The following is a 15,956-nucleotide window of genomic DNA, read 5'->3' as shown; positions in this document are numbered from 1 at the left end:
TGCTAGACATCATAATATTCATTTAGAATGCATTATCTTATGATCAAAATTCATTAGAGGTACTTTAAGTGATGATATTTTCCTTATCCTTTTCTTTTAAAAACTTTATGGAGCCACCCCTACTATCGGTGTAGGTAGGCGAATTGATTTACTCGAGGTTTTAACGTGATACATTTACTTACCATTAATAAAGTTGTTAGTAGTATATTTGTATATGTAGTTTGAATTATAAAGATTTGTAAGTAGCAAGTCCATCAAGGAAGGAGTCGCAGGAGTAGTGATTTGGGAAACAAATAACTCCTGAAAAAAATCTGGAGCAATAGGGAGGGGAAAATGAGAAAAGTGAGGTGAGGTAAGGTAAATAGTGAAGTAGACAAAGGGGAAGCGTAAAAAACGTAATGTTGTTAGGGTGTGAGTGTGCGAGTGCGAGTGCGAGTGCGAGGGGAGGAGTTAAAAACAGGAATAAGGAGGGTGGGAGAGTGGGTCAAATCTTGCGGGAGGCCCGAAACCCTAACTTCTATAGTCTTTTTTTTATTATTCTTCTTCATCTTCATCTTCATCTTCATCTTCATATTCGTCTTCTTCCCTTTCACAAGCCAATTAACTCCATCTTCAACTTGTTCGGATCTGCAGCCGCCGGTTGAGATTTGTTTTTGTATTGTAGTTACTCTTAGGCTAGAGTGATTCAGTGAGTGAGTCGGGGATTGATTGATTGATTGATTTGACTGATTTGATTGATTGATTGACTGATTGATTGATTGCTTGCTTGGAGATGGAGAATAACTCGGGGGGAAACGACGTGGAGCTTCTGTGCAAGACACTTCAGGTAGAACACAAGCTATTTTACTTCGATCTCAAGGAGAATCCAAGGGGTCGATACCTTAAGATTTCTGAGAAGACCTCTGCTACTAGATCTACCATTATAGTTCCTTCAAATGGAATTCCTTACTTTTTGGAACTTTTCAATTACTATGTTAATTCAGACGACCAAGATATTTTTAGTAAGGAGTTGCAGCTTGATGCTAAAGTAAGCTTTCCTTTTCTTCTCTCTACTTAGACCAATACTTACTTACTAGTTAACTACTCCTATACTACCTAGCCCAGAAATGATCGCTTTGTCTTCCCAGGTCTTTTACTTTGATGTTGGCGAGAATCGAAGGGGCCGCTTTTTGAAGGTACCCTTTAACTTAAGAATTGCAAATTTATTCTCATATCTTATGCTCTAGTCAGTACTCAGTAATAATGTTGTCATAACTAGCGCATGCATACAGCATATTAAACCCAATAAACCCTTTTAACTTCCATATCTTTCATGTTCTAGTCACTTTAAGAATTAACTAGAGCATCATCAATGCTTGCCTTTCCTGTTAGTAACTAGAAGCTAAGCCCAGTGGAACTTTTTATCGTTTTTAATGCATGTAATCTTCTCTTCAGAAATAGGCAATCACGGTGTAGTCTCAGGGTGTTGTGGATGCAAATCCGCTTTTGCTTGATGTGCTTAGCAAGCGTTTCTATTAAACTAGATTTTTCTTTTAGATGACTTGCATTTTGTTTGGTTTTGAAAGATGACTTGCAAAGGAATCAACTAGAAGGAATAAAAAAGGGGAAGTAGAGTTTCTCAAGTTTGGTTTTATTGCAAGGAAATTATAGGTTTCTATTGTGCGATTTAACCAAATGGCGAGGAATCGAAAGTCGAATGAGGGAATGTATGCTATCAACTTTCTATCCATCCAAATTCCACCGGTCTGGGAGGAAACACAAGCGAGAATGTTATAAAGATGTCTTTCGTGTCACTACTGTTCCTTTCCTACCAATTCATGTGTTATTAACGAAAACCTAACTAGAAACTGCAAGTGTTTTGGCAGTAAGGTTAAGATTTATTATTGCAGGTATCTGAAGCGTCCATGAGTAGAAACCGTAGTACTATCATCATTCCTGCTGGAAGCACTAGAGATGAAGGGTGGGCTGCATTCCGTAACATCTTGGCTGAAATTAATGAAGCTCTAAGCCTCTTCAACATGTCCAATCAGGTTTCTTTGTTAATAAATATTCTCTTTGCACTGTTGAGTTTTTTTATGCTCTTTTGCTTATTCTATTTGTCTGACAACAACAGCAAAATTCTGAAGCTTCAGAACGTATTGTTGGTCTCTCTGATGATGTTGGTGCTGGCTTTATTGCTGGCCACAGCACTCAATCTATTACACCTCCAACTGAACTAGCTTTGGACAGGTCGGCTGAGCTCCCTGCTCAGGATGACATTAGTGGCAACTCGGGAACCTCTAAAGTTATTAGAGTTGACCAGAAGAGGTTTTTCTTTGACCTCGGTAGCAACAATAGAGGGCACTTTTTGAGGATATCTGAGGTATCATACAACTTTGTTTTTTTCTGTCATATGTCATGTATTTTCCTTTGAACCTTGGTAATTGGGCACGAAAATACAGGTAGCCGGTCCTGATCGTTCATCTATCATTCTTCCATTGTCTGGACTAAAACAATTTTATGAAATGGTGGCACATTTTGTGGAGATAAGTAAAGACAAAATTGAAGGAATGGCAAGTGCAAACGTCCGAACGGTGGATCCTCCTCAAAGATAACTGCTCTATGTCTCAGGAGTCTGTAATTGTCAATGCTCTTTAGCATTCTTGATTGCAACTAGTGATCAAGTAGTGGTGACTGCATTCGTATTCAGTTGTCTTGTTTACATTTATGTCTGTTGCATTTGACCCTGACAATAATATTTGGGTGACTGCTGCACGATGCGAGCTTTCATTGGCTGAGGTATATTCATATTCGGAATAACAAAAATGTTTGTGATAATAAGGGTTTGATAAATTGTGGCCTCGTTTGGAACCCCCTTCATTTGACTTTCGCTTTTTGAACTAGTAAAATTCTAGTACCTCAGAGGCTCATGTCTTTCCTGTGACTCAGTGAATAAATAGTGATGGTGTATGATGCTTTTCGTAACTTTTTGACAATACGTGTAATTCATTATTGACTAATTATATCACGAAAATTAGGTAATTCTTTCCTCAAGACGTTTTAAAGTTATTTAACTAAAGAAATCGACCATCCAAATTCTGATGGATGTGTCAAATGGAAAAACGCTGAATGAGGTGATGCAAAATCAGATTAGAAAGTACCTTTAAAAACTTTGAGATTTGCTGAGAAGTGAGAGGCAGTTAAGAACCTTTGAGATTAGCTGTGAACTGGACAAGAGTTGCCTACTGACCAATTTGCCAAAGTGAGACCTTTCATAAAAAACCAATTCAAGTAATTTGGCAAAACATTCAATCAAGAAACTGACAACACTTTCCAACATTACTAAGCAAAATTAAGCTTTCTGCTGCAAGAAACAAAAACTACTTCTGCCATCTGATGGCTATAAGAATTTTGGACATTCGGTTAAAAAATGTTATTTGTAGAAAAATGTGGAGCTATAGGCACGTTATTTAGATTAGAGGTTTCAGTTCCTGTGTAAATAATGAGCATATAAGCCTTTGTAAATAATGTACAAATTTGTCAATGTAGACGCGGTTACATTAGTAATTAGGTATATTGTACATCTCACATTGATTGAGATTTGTACATCAGACAAACAGAAAGAGAAGTTGACAGACAATTTAACCACTTATTATTAACAAATTCAGCAGCTGTACAGAAGTTCTACATCTTGTTATATTACAACAATACCTGTATATTTCTAAGAAACTCATATATCACCTGGAAGTTAACTCCTTAAATACATGATACAACATAGTTAGGCCTTCAGAATTCGGAGAGGTATTGGCCTTCAGAAGATCCCTGTATAAACTTAGTATTTCACAGTAGACTTGATTGCATCCACTACCTGTGACATTAACATGCCCATTAGCATTACTTTTTAATGAGTCTTGGATGGTCATATTTTGTATAACCATGATATTCTAATGGTTCCAACTGATACTAGACAGACTTTTTAAAATTAAAAACTCATTTTAGACCAATAGATTTTCCATGGTAATAATTACTATGATCACCAAAGAATTTTCATACAAACCTCAATCTGAATAACTCAATTATTATTAAGGTAGCCTGACATAAATTGTCTGTACTGATCATCTCAATCAATAATCATTTCAACATGTTTAATCAACATACAAATCATCAACTCAATACAATTACATATACTCTTATATTTTCATTTTAATTTCTAGATTTGTCATTTTCGAATGAACCAAATATAGAATAGACCAAACAATGCATTAAAGCAATAAATTGTACAATAAACAGACCGTGTCTGATATTGTGTTAAAAAAAACCATTCACCCCAATTAATAATTGGGTCGTAATGGATTAACCTACTTAACTAAATCGATCAAAAACTTGATTCAATCCTCCAAACTCTATGTAAGGTCAGGGGATTTATAAAGTCTCATTTCCATTGTTGCAACTCCTTGCTATCCACAACTGCTAACACCCACCACCTGTAACATCCCCCTCCACAACCATCTATCTTTCACTCTCACCACTGCTCATGTCGGCTGGAAAATATTCATAAATCTAAAAAAATATCACCACCAAATCCTCCCCCCTTACTTTTCCCCATCACCATCCATGACTGTCACCGGCCACTAACTGAGTTTTGTGGTGGTCGAAAAATGAGGTAGGAGATGATGGCTTCTCGGCAAAAATAGTCACTGACCACTAACGACAACTTAGCATGGTTGAGTGATGAAGGGGAAGATGGTGTCTGCTTGCTTGAGAGGTTGAGGATTGGTGGTGGGTCGCGAGGGAGGGGGGGAGTTGAGATGGAGATTAAGTGTGGGGAGAGGAGAGATATTATCAACCCTTGATTTGTCTTGGATGCATCTTTAGCCATTTGATTGAAACTCTACGTAGTGGACTTCTGAATAAACTTCACTAGATCTTTACCCAGGGTTCAGTGTCAAGTGACACCTTTTGCCAGCTCTAGCAAGAACAAAAAGCAAAAGTCAACCCCTGTACCCAGCTTCTGAAGCATTAATGTCAGATTGCCAATAAGGACTATTTGGTTAAAGGGTTTCTAGAAAAGGAATCCATTGGCACGCATTCAGATGAGTTTTTATTATTATTTTAATTCCCTATCCGCATGATTCCAGAGGTTACCCCAGATTCCTCCCTTGATTGTCCACTACTCCCAAGTCCCAAGGGTTTCAATTTTCTTGAACTCCTTTACATCCATCCGACCACCCACCTACGTGGCTACAACACTGGTTACACCAACCATCACCAACTATACCATCGGCAACACCGATCCTTGCCACCATATACACAACCAGAAGCATCATCACCACTTCCGCCACTTGCCGGCATCACAAAATACCACAAACCTCCCTAATTCTAAGCCATTTGTCAACAATCAATCACCCGCTATGTTCACAAACCCTCACCGCTATAAACCCTTAAATTCCGACCCTACTTTAGAACGACCTTGTCCAACTTTGGCCTCAACCCCAACCGTCTAATCCCCTAATACCAAAGCTGAACAAGCACGAAAAAACCAGTGACTCTTTTACTCCCAACCTTACCACCACCTACCACTCAACACCCTCGGAGAAAGAGAGTGGGAGATATCACTGAAAGAGTTAGCTGAAATGAATGGCGGTTACAGATGGTCACCATCGACCACCAAAAGTCTTTTTGTCCCGCCGGTGGGATGGGACTGTAAATATGGAGCCACGGAAGTGGGGAGCTGTGAGGTGGTCATAAATCTCCAAAGTGGTCATGGTTGTAGATAGACTGGCAGAGCTGCTGAGATATGCAGAACTGGTGGTGTGTTAGGGAGAGACGAGACACGAGAGTATATTTTCTTTCCTGTCCTTTCCTTTATCTTTCTTGTTCCCTTCTCTTTTCCCCACCTACTAAACAAACGACCCTAAAATGAATTACTAGGATCTACGTCTTCAAATTCAATCTATGTATACAGTATAGTCTCTAACTCAAAATGAATACTCTCAGTAGATGCATGTTACTTTTTATGGCAGTGGGATAACATATGAGTTTGAATGTTAGTAAAATAAGAGAAGTGGCTAACCTTTTGCATCATATAAAAAATGACGTTATAGACCAAAAACAAAAGTCTATAAGTAAATTCATTTTGTGCATGTAAATTGTCCAAAGGTGGGGAGGGGAGTACAGCTGATAATTTTGGTATGGAGTGCTCTAGCATGGGAGGGGAAGCCGGGAAGGTCATTCAGAAAAAGAGCATACCCAAACGGTAAGAATGGAGAGTTGTGGTTTTGGTTTTCGAAATTTGAACTCGTTTAAGTCACCTAGGAAAGAAGGGAGAAGTATCAAAGAGCTAAATGAGGGTGAGGGAGTACGAACTTTGTAATGCTGTCAACTTCTCTAAGTTTTCATAATGCTGTCAACTTCTCTGAGATTTCATAAGTTTGGGTCCTCTTCGCATCCATATGATCATACCTAATAAACCCTAGCTAGACTTAACACCACACCTCGTCAACAATGTGCTAGTACCTTAAGATCACATAGGTCCACGCTGATGTCACTAATCACGAGGCTTTCGTTCCCATATACGAAAAGGAAGGAAGAAAGAAACCAAAAACTTAACAATAAAGTGAGTATAAAGTAAATTGCCAAATACCGATTCACTCAGTTGTAACAAATCAGGTGAAAAAAACCTTCTAGGATTTACGAAAGGCGAGCAGGAAGAGAAAAAGGATTAGTAGCTGTGACCTATCCTCAAGCTCTTTGCCGAAACTCTCAACCTTGTCCAGCAAGAATCTATTGTTCAACTTAACACCCAAGCATATTTCGGATGTTTAAAATCTGTCAATCCTTCTTCTAAGACTGATATTGGACTTCCTTACTTTATGATGACATAGTTGCTGGATTCAAGTTATCCTCCGTTTTATAGGAACTTCTTCACTGGAAACAATGGTATCTCCGATTATATCCCCTTTAGGATGTAAAAAACATCTCTCCTCGCAATTTCCATAATATGAAACAAGAGTATGCATTTCAAATAGAGTTGGCAGGTCGGCCAGATCTTTTAGTGGTGTTCTGATCCACCACAAGAAAGACGCGCGCAGAAGATCTGTTGACCAATTAGAAGGTTACAAGACTCCTTTTTATACAAAATGCACTACAACAGGATAGGGAGGAATGGAATGAGAGACTATGAATGAGAGTCAAATCCACAGAGAAGGAAAGAACTCAATCTAGACCCTCCACCTTTTGTCACAGTTACCCCCTTCTCTTTCTCATCAACCCTTTCCCCACCCGCAAAAAGAGGCTAAAAAGGACTCAAAAAGCACTATAAGCTCCTTTAGAGATGGGACTGTTGTTTTCTTCAAAAGAATTGCATCACATATTAGACATAAAAATAAAACAATATATAATAATCATAATAAATTAGATATGTGAAAATAGTGGCACGACTCCCCTTATAATACCCTAACAAAGATGACCCAAACCACCAACCTAACTTAAACCCAAGCCAAAATTAGGAGGGTCCAGATTCACAATTATTTTGATTGAATGGTTCAGCCTAAATCACCCACTCAAATAATCAATTAAATGGATTGGTTAAGGTTGAAATCTTCAACAAACTAACCAACTATATTTGGAGTACACTTTCCTAATTCATCCATCCCAAAATAGGTAACCAATTTATCTTGAGAAATACCTCATTTCTACCCCCTCCAAGTCAACTCACTCTTTCAATAGAAAAAAACTACCCCACTTACCTTTTTTTTTTTTAAAAAAAAACCACTATGTGCCATGATAATAAATCTACGACAGAGAGAATAATGTAATTTCTACTACAAATTCTATTTAAACTCGTGTTTCAATATTTATTCAGTTATTTGTTTAAAGTCTTCTTCAAAATAAAAAAAATAAGGAATGTCATCTCGCTTAATCCAACTCAAATCCAGCCAAACCTAAAGCAAGAGCAACTTTAGTTTTAATGAGGTGACTTTAAAAGAAGGCGGTGATAGGGAAAGTGAGTTATCCATACTTCATTTATGGAATAATGATTAGGTCCGGTTAGGAAGTTAGGAAAAGGGAAGGGAACAAAGATATCCATTTTCCTTTTCTTTCTAAACAAAATCTTTCCGCAAAGGTTTTGGAAGGTAAAAGCATTCTTCCTCTCCCTTTCCTTGTCTTTTGTGTTATCTATATAGAGGTGAAAAAAATTCTACTCCCTCCTTTTCCTCTTAAACTTGTTACTTAAACATAATGTAAAGCCACAATAATCAAGTTTGAGAAGGGTCATGACAAAAAAAAAATCTCAGATCCATCTCCCTCTTCAATTACTTTCTTTTTCATTTTCCTTTTAGCTCCAAAATCTTGTCCCAACCTAACCTTCCTGAATACTTTTTCCGTTTCAAAATACTTGTCAAACTTCCCTAAAATTGAAATGTCACAACACTTGCTACATGCTATTTTGAAACACTTTGGCACACTTGAAATTACAAATCTAGCTTAATTTTAATGTTAAAATATGTAATGGGCACAATTCTTTTTTGGTTTTACAGAGGTTTAACCATCTTTCATGTGATCTCCTTCTCTCTCTTTAATTTTCTTAAAAACTGTGCATTCCCTCTTTGTAGCAAGTAAATAAAAATGGAGGAATTAATTAGATTGTGCAAGGAAATATCATCATATTCTTCTAAATATGAGGCAAAATTCCAGAATTTGCTTTCATGGTTTGCTTCCATTAAAAGTCTTCTCTTAGATCCACTAAACAAAATATATAGAGTAATTAGAGGTGAAAAACATTGAAGTGTTGAAAAAAAAATACTTGCCTTATTCTTCGTAGGCAGGTAGAATGGTTCAAATACAAGTGGAAAAGGTGTGTCAAAGCCGCAAATTCGAGCAATAGGAGCTTCTAACTGCAAAATAAAAAATATTCAAAATGGAATCAAAGTCACATGAAACGTAATAGCTAACGTGTTATTGTATCGAACAATCCTCCAACAATAGTTAAATTATTACCTACAAAAATTGATCTGAATAATCCCAACTTCAGATTATTTTGAATTAATCCCAGCTTTTGGACCTTCTTCAAAATAATCCTAACTACAATTTCCCATTACCTTCGTTAATCCTTTTAGGTCTATGGTATGTATAAAAACAAACAATTTGGATTATTTTGAGAAGCACCCTCAAGAAGTTGGGATTATCTTAAAATAATTAAAAAAAAATTGGAATTATTTTGAAAAGATGAAAGTTTGAAATGCGAATGTGCAATTCTCCAGAATAAAGATAAATAATATAACATGGAGCGTGATAACATGGAGCATGGACAAACATAAATAATTTTCGCCAGTATAAATGTGACAAACAAATTTGATGGTTTTTACAATATATGAGACACAAAAGCATAATTTTAATTACTATACTCTTTCCAAGAGCTATGTCAAATTTTGAACTACTTTGGTCACCACCATAGTTATTTCATCATTATATCCCTAAACACGAGCTAAGGGTAAAGATCTTCTCCTTTAATACCTAGGGAGAAGGACCTCATATGGATGAAAGTTACATGATAAATCACCACATTAAGAGAATCAGTTGAAAAATTATTTAATTGTATAATTTCAACAACTCATAGGGAGAAGGACCTCATATGGATAAAAGTTACATGATAAATCACCAAATTTTAAAGAATCACTTGAAAAATTAATTAATTTTATAATTCCAACAACTGTTGCAATCGACTAAAATAAAAGGTAAATTGAAAATAAAATCTCGCCCGATATGCTTCTACAAATATAAGCTTCAAATCACCCAAAAATTCTCTCATCCTTTATGAATCCTAAGTATCAACTCCACCTAAAACAAATAAAACTAGGAAAAATTGGCATTCCCAACAATAGGCGCTCCGCCATTTTCAGTCCCAACTTTTAAAGCTTATGTATAGCTGGTGTTATAAAACCATATTTTCAGTCCCTTCGAACCGCCTGCTTTCCCAATCTCTTGCTCTTGCCTAGGCTTGCTTCATATAAGAGAAGCTAGACCTTCATTAAGCTTGCATAAAGATAGCTGCTATAAAAAAAAAAGAGTTACGCGACCTACACTTTAAAGTTTCACCTAAAAGTGCTCTGGTAGATGACTTTCATTGTAGACTGATTGCTATAAAACCAAAGGAAAATTGTTATTACCTTTTTATTTCTTAATCTACAAACAATTTGACATTCATGTTTGCCAACACATAACTATGAAACTAATATCTTTAATTAAGAACAAGTAGAAATAATAAAATGTTAATAACTTTGCAAGTAATATATTGAAGAGAATATGACAATACCCCGCATGACTATATTTGTCTTTACTTATAAATCAAAAACGATGATTAAAGTGGACTTTGTGAATAATGTCAAAGTACAAGGTATGTAAATTATAGAAGAACGAAGGGAGTAATAGATATTAGATTACCCTCAAGAAGCAACGTTCAACAATAGATGCAGCAATTTCAGCACCAAAACCTGCTGTCACGGGAGCTTCGTGACTAATCTGTAAGTTATACCGCAACCAGAAAGATTAGATATTGTGTAATGTTAAATGTACTCAAAACATTAATATAGAGTCTATAGACTGACAAGTAATCTTCCAGTCTTTTTGACAGAAGCTTCTACAGTTTCCTTGTCCCAAGGTATGAGTGTTCTCAGGTCTATAAGCTCACATGAAATTCCTTCCTGCAACATTAGCATATAACAATCACTAGAGTGGTCGAGTTCTCATTACTCAGTGTTCAGATATTAGTAAAATAATATCCATCATGGAAAATATGAACCAAACTAGGATATAAATGTGAAAATTCTGTATAGCTAAAAACCCTCCAACCCAGAGGTGACTGGAGATAATTGCATTTTACCAACATTTCCACAGCATGTGCGCTTCTTGAAGCCACAAACAATTTCCTTCCGCCTTATAAAGTAGAGCACTGTGGCAAAAAATGCCATATATACATATTCAAAGTAAACAACTCTGTAATGTCTTCAAGTAGTCTATTCTTAACTCCCAACATATCTACCAAAAGGCCAAAACACTCATGCCTTTTTTTATTATAAATAAAATACCATTCACAAGTAGTCTGACCTCAAAGCATGACAGCAAATTTGGCTGAAACTAATTTTGAAAACGCAACAATATTTCTACCATCCCTGCTACAAATTTCTATATATACACATACGTATATGGAAGAAGGATAAGGAGAAGATCTATTATATATATATATATATATATATATATATATATATATATATATACTTCCTCTGTTTTTTCAATTGTTCCACTTTGACTTGGCACATTTGCCAAGGGGAAATATAGTCAAGACAAATCAAATAAGATCCAACAAAACTATGTTTCTCATTGTCTATACATAGCAAGTGATGGTCCAAACTGAAGTGGGTGAATAGTGTCAAAAGTCAAAATAATAATAGGATTATATAAATCTAGTAATTTATAGTAATTAGATATTTAGTATTCTCCTATCTTAAACTCTATATGTATTAAATATAGGGGTAGAGTGAATGAGAATTTTTGATACATATAGAGTTTAAATATTTAATTACCATAATCTACTAGAGTGCAAGGTAAATTGATTATCACTTGTAATATACTCAAAGTTTACAAATTTTGTACCATTAGATTTAGCTTCAGAAGTATTCTGAATCAAGTTCAAGTTACTATCTACTTAAAAGTTTATAGCTCGTTTACCCTTTGATGTATTAAGTAATTAAATTTATTATGCAATAGGTTTTGATGAACTAGTTAAAGACATTTTAACATGGGTAAGATTATTAATATTTTACAATAGCATTAGGATAACAATTACGATTAGTAGCCCGTTAGCACAGGTTTGGTAGCTAGTATCCTATACAATAAAATAGGGATCGAATCTTCAGCTAAAGGAAAAGGAATATGAGATTTGATCATTTGAGAGTGTAATATCTATTATTCAAATAAGTCTTTCCCCTTAAAACACTCAAATCGGTAATGAGTTATATAATAAATCATTAGCAAAATTCTTTTAGCATGGAAAACATACCTTTTCAGCCTCAGTACAGGCTGCTTCCATGACAGCTAGTTGGGCTCCCCAACCCACAAGTGTAATGTCACTTCCTTCTCTCATAACCTAAACAGCAGATTAAATTTTTGTTTCATATATAGATTTCATAGGCAAGCAACAGATATAACGGGCATCATACCTCTGCTTTTGACAAAGGCAACATGAAATCACTCTCGGGAACCCTCTCCACAGCGACACGGTAGAGAGACTGAAACTCCAAGATAGCATAACTAGTAATTGAGCTCTATCAAATGAACTATGAAAGCCATACTAGTAAATCAATATGGCATACCTTAGGTTCAAAGAAGATAACAGGATTTGGATCGCGTATGCATGACAAGAGCAACCCCTTTGCTTGTTGTGGGCTACGAGGTATAACCACCTATTGAAATGAAGATGAAATTCAAAGTATCAACAAACCTATTTCGTATACAACACACACATACATAAATATATATACCACACATAAGCATAAATGTATAAAAGTTACATATTCTCTTGAGTATGGATTGTAAGCATGTGTCTACAGATGGTAAGAGGAAAGCCTGAGGCATAGACCTTAAAAATCTCACTGACAATCAACCAAATTACTTATGTACCATAATTAAATGATTTAAGAATCATCATTTATTTGCAATTCTAGTATTCTTTACCGCTAACTTTTGTTGAATAAGCTCAGCTTGATTGCGCTTAATTAACCTCAACTTATGTGAATTGAAACTTATATCATGAGACAACACACCGTTTGAAATATTCCTTTCCAAGGAAAAGATTATGACCTCAAAACCGAGTCCAATAGTACTAGATTACTTAAGGCAAGCACTCAACAAAAGCAGTAGCTAAGGCTTGAGACTCTAGCATTCCAATATTACACATCCTATATTCCTATCAGGTAGCATTTTAAGAAACATAATTCTGGCAAGAAATAAAAAGTTCTTCACAGTCCAAGAAAAGGAAATTGATACATCATTCTATTTGTTGTGGGTTGGATAATGGACCAATCAACCAGTTATGGCTAAAAAGCATAAAATGGTTTCATGTCATTCAAGTTAACAATGTATTAGCAAATGGAAGTTCTGAATATGGATAAAGGTGCTAGAGATAACACATGAACCGAGCAAGCAATCCTTTGGTCTTCTATAAGGCATTAAAATTGTATTGGACGAAAAACCACTGATCAAATTACATGTTGTATGGCTTGTTTTACGAAAATCATCTTAAAAATAGGAAGCTAGAATTTGATAAAGTCAAGGGAGAGCAGAAGATAGAAGAGGCCAGTAATTATGAAATAATCCATTTTTGTAAGAGTGACAGAGATGGAAGAAAAGAAAAAGGAGGACGCACTTTAATACCAGGAACATGGCAAAAGAAAGCTTCAGGAGATTGTGAATGGTAATGGCCACCATGTCCAACAGCCCCATAAGGGGCCCTTATTGTTAAGCCTGGAAGAAAAGAAGGGAAAATTGAGAGAGGAAGAAAAAGATAGTGAAGAAAGATAGAGAGAAGGAGATTACCTCCACAATTAAATTGGTTGCCACTTCGATACCTGAACTTAGCAGCTTCATTGACAATCTAGAAAGCATGAAGATTGTTAAGAAAAGTTGGATATAAAGGTTTTAGGAATAGATGGAAGGAAGAGATGCAGACAGCAGACCTGATCAAAAGCAGGATAAATATAATCTGCGAACTGAATTTCAGCAATAGCTCGGTTACCCTAATAGATAAGAATGGTCAGTGGTGAGTGAGTGTAGAGAAAGCAGGAAGTTGAGCGGAAAAGGGAGCAATACCAATTACCATACCATTGCGGCGAGACCGATGCCAAATCCAACAATGCCCTGATGAGTGATCAGTGATGAGAGAAAGTAAATAAGCAGCATGATTCCTAAATAAAAGGGAAAAGGGAAAAGGGAAAAGGGAAAAGGGGGGTTTGAACTTTGAACCTGTTCACAAAGAGGGGTGTTGAAAATCCTGTTAGCACCAAATCGTTCAGCCAATCCAATAGTGCAGCGAAAAACCCCGCCAAAACTAACATCTTCTCCGAAAACATAAGCACTGTCAAAGCAGGAATAACTGGAATAAGCTAAGCGATGGATATAATTCCTAATTCCTAATTCCTAATTCCTAATTCCTAATTCCTAATTCCTAATTCCTGATTCCTAATCCCTAAGAAAAGAAGAGAAAAGGAAAGAATAACAAACCGAGGATCAGAGTCCAGAGCGATATGAAGAGCCTGATTGATGGCAGAGAAGAGGTTCACTGGCTTTCCTATTTCGCTATCATTATCGTTATCAATCTCAACGATGTTCTTCTGATTGGATGATGCAGATGCAGATGCAGTTGCAGTGGATGAAGAAGACGATGACAATAATGGCGACGACGACGTATACGAAGCCATTCCTCTGATAATAACTTCCGCAATTGCGAGCCTTCCACTTGCATTTCTCCCGACAACACCACCAACACCTCCGCCGTGATGACTGCCTTTGGCTTTGCTCCACATTCTCCTTTCTCGCCTATTTTCCTTGCTTCGGTTTCCAACTCTATTTTGTTTTTGCGTGATCACCCTTCCAACTTCCAACAAGGAACAACCCAATACCCGAAATGTTATTTCAATTAATTATAGGTAGGCGGCTTTGTCTTTATCACCCCAAAAATTCTACCCCCTCCGCCTGATTCTGTTTTTATACAAAAATTAAGGTAAAATAAAATTTTATTTCATTTAAATAAAAAAAATTATTTTTATTGAGAAACACTTTATTGATTTTTTCTTTTTAACATAAAATAAAGACTATTATTTAATGTCGCATGGGTTGGAGTTCACTCATGGTACACCCAGGGGTATTTTTGTAATAAATTAGAACTTCAGGTGCTCATTTGACACCAAATTTGCTCATATGGGCATTTTGCTTATTTACTCATTTGTTCATTTTGCTCATTTGTAATATAAGTATTTGCTCATTTTCTTAAATGAGTAGAAATGTTTGCTCATTTGTTCATTTTGCTCAAATCATTCGCTCATTTGGAGAAAATAGTCTTGAGTGTACCATGAGCATGGTACACCCAGGTGTACTATAAATATTCTCGTTTAAAGTATAGAATTCATAAATTTAAAAGGGATTACATTAATCCAAAAATAACCCGCCTAAATAATCATGTTTCAGGTCGGGGTTAGCCTAATGTCGACCCATCTAACTTGTTAATATATGTATATATGTTTTTTATTTCTGTCCAAGCCCATGCAACGATGATAGAAAGTTGGTAACAAAGAGGAGGAACATTTTTCATTTGGGATTTGGTTTCGACCTTTTTTTTCCCAAATAAATTATAGAGATATGGAAAATATTGAACACTAGATAAGACGAAGAAGGAATTTGAAATCAGAATGCTAGGGTAGGGTAAAATCATGATTTCAATTTTGAAAATGTACTTGTTGAAATTGGGTAAATAGTGGATCCACTCATTCTTAGACCTAGAATAAGCTTTTAAAAATCAGACGGATTTACCTAAACCCGACGTCGTGGTTTCGTTGGAACTTCTAACTTGGTTATTTAGATCTACCATTGTTGGTGCGAGTAGATTTCCTTTCAAGTGTACATGCAGGTTTTGTTTCAATGATTTTCTGAACAGTTTTTTATATTCCACTATGGTGGAAATGACTTTTTTTTCCAGTTCCTCCACGGTAGAACCGGAAAAAATTTGTGTCTTTCATTATGGATCCGATTTTTTTTTTCCCAGTTGCTCGTTTCCAACATGGTGGAGATGAAAAATTGGTTTTGTACGGCTAAGAAATTCTAAAAATTTATGATTTTGAGGTGAAAAATACAAAATATGTATAAAAATACAAGTGATATTTAGAAATACGAGCGGTATTTTAATCTCAAAAGTATTAAATTTTAAA

The 15,956-nt window shown here is 35.9% G+C and overlaps 2 protein-coding genes across 4 annotated transcripts; one reads left to right on the top strand and one right to left on the bottom strand.

Moving 5' to 3' along the window:
• Positions 1–412: 412 nt before the first annotated feature.
• LOC104889830 (transcription factor Pur-alpha 1) lies at positions 413–2,832 on the top strand. Its single transcript, XM_010675152.4, has 5 exons — positions 413–1,027; positions 1,128–1,175; positions 1,890–2,030; positions 2,114–2,362; positions 2,442–2,832. Exons 1-5 carry the CDS (start codon positions 773–775, stop codon positions 2,592–2,594), a joined length of 846 nt encoding a protein of 281 aa, XP_010673454.1. The 5' UTR covers positions 413–772; the 3' UTR covers positions 2,595–2,832.
• A 635-nt stretch (positions 2,833–3,467) lies between these two features.
• LOC104889831 (2-oxoisovalerate dehydrogenase subunit beta 1, mitochondrial) lies at positions 3,468–14,690 on the bottom strand. 3 transcript variants are annotated; one of them, XM_057394592.1, is made up of 13 exons: positions 14,257–14,687; positions 13,999–14,128; positions 13,858–13,893; positions 13,713–13,772; positions 13,573–13,630; positions 13,403–13,500; positions 12,351–12,440; positions 12,198–12,266; positions 12,038–12,124; positions 10,587–10,682; positions 10,423–10,500; positions 8,786–8,876; positions 3,468–3,843 (listed from the first exon to the last, which is right to left on the bottom strand). In XM_057394592.1, the coding sequence occupies exons 1-13, from the start codon at positions 14,556–14,558 to the stop codon at positions 3,812–3,814; spliced, it is 1,227 nt and encodes a 408-aa protein (XP_057250575.1). In that variant the 5' UTR covers positions 14,559–14,687; the 3' UTR covers positions 3,468–3,811. The 3 variants fall into 3 exon arrangements, with proteins under 3 accessions (XP_057250575.1, XP_057250576.1, XP_057250577.1); XM_057394593.1 differs by having other exon boundaries at positions 13,999–14,110; positions 14,257–14,683; XM_057394594.1 differs by lacking the exons at positions 13,403–13,500; positions 13,573–13,630; positions 13,713–13,772 and having other exon boundaries at positions 14,257–14,690.
• Between the last annotated feature and the right edge of the window lie 1,266 nt (positions 14,691–15,956).

Source organism: Beta vulgaris, chromosome 4, assembly GCF_026745355.1.
Source record: "Beta vulgaris subsp. vulgaris cultivar EL10 chromosome 4, EL10.2, whole genome shotgun sequence".
In the NCBI taxonomy this organism is placed as follows: domain Eukaryota; kingdom Viridiplantae; phylum Streptophyta; class Magnoliopsida; order Caryophyllales; family Amaranthaceae; genus Beta; species Beta vulgaris.
This window is presented reverse-complemented; position numbering and strand designations above follow the sequence as displayed.

What these genes read in the sequence shown, in the direction of transcription:
- LOC104889830 (XM_010675152.4), top strand. Translation starts at nt 773, where the DNA reads ATGGAGAATAACTCGGGGGGAAACGACGTGGAGCTTCTGTGCAAGACA. An exon ending in AGTTGCAGCTTGATGCTAAA is followed by an intron (nt 1,028 to 1,127) that starts GTAAGCTTTCCT and finishes TTGTCTTCCCAG; the next exon opens with GTCTTTTACTTTGATGTTGG. An exon ending in ACTTTTTGAGGATATCTGAG is followed by an intron (nt 2,363 to 2,441) that starts GTATCATACAAC and finishes ACGAAAATACAG; the next exon opens with GTAGCCGGTCCTGATCGTTC.
- LOC104889831 (XM_057394592.1), bottom strand. Translation starts at nt 14,558, where the DNA reads ATGTGGAGCAAAGCCAAAGGCAGTCATCACGGCGGAGGTGTTGGTGGT. An exon ending in ACACCCCTCTTTGTGAACAG is followed by an intron (nt 13,894 to 13,998) that starts GTTCAAAGTTCA and finishes ATCACTCATCAG; the next exon opens with GGCATTGTTGGATTTGGCAT. An exon ending in CCTGTACTGAGGCTGAAAAG is followed by an intron (nt 10,683 to 12,037) that starts GTATGTTTTCCA and finishes CTAATGTTGCAG; the next exon opens with GAAGGAATTTCATGTGAGCT.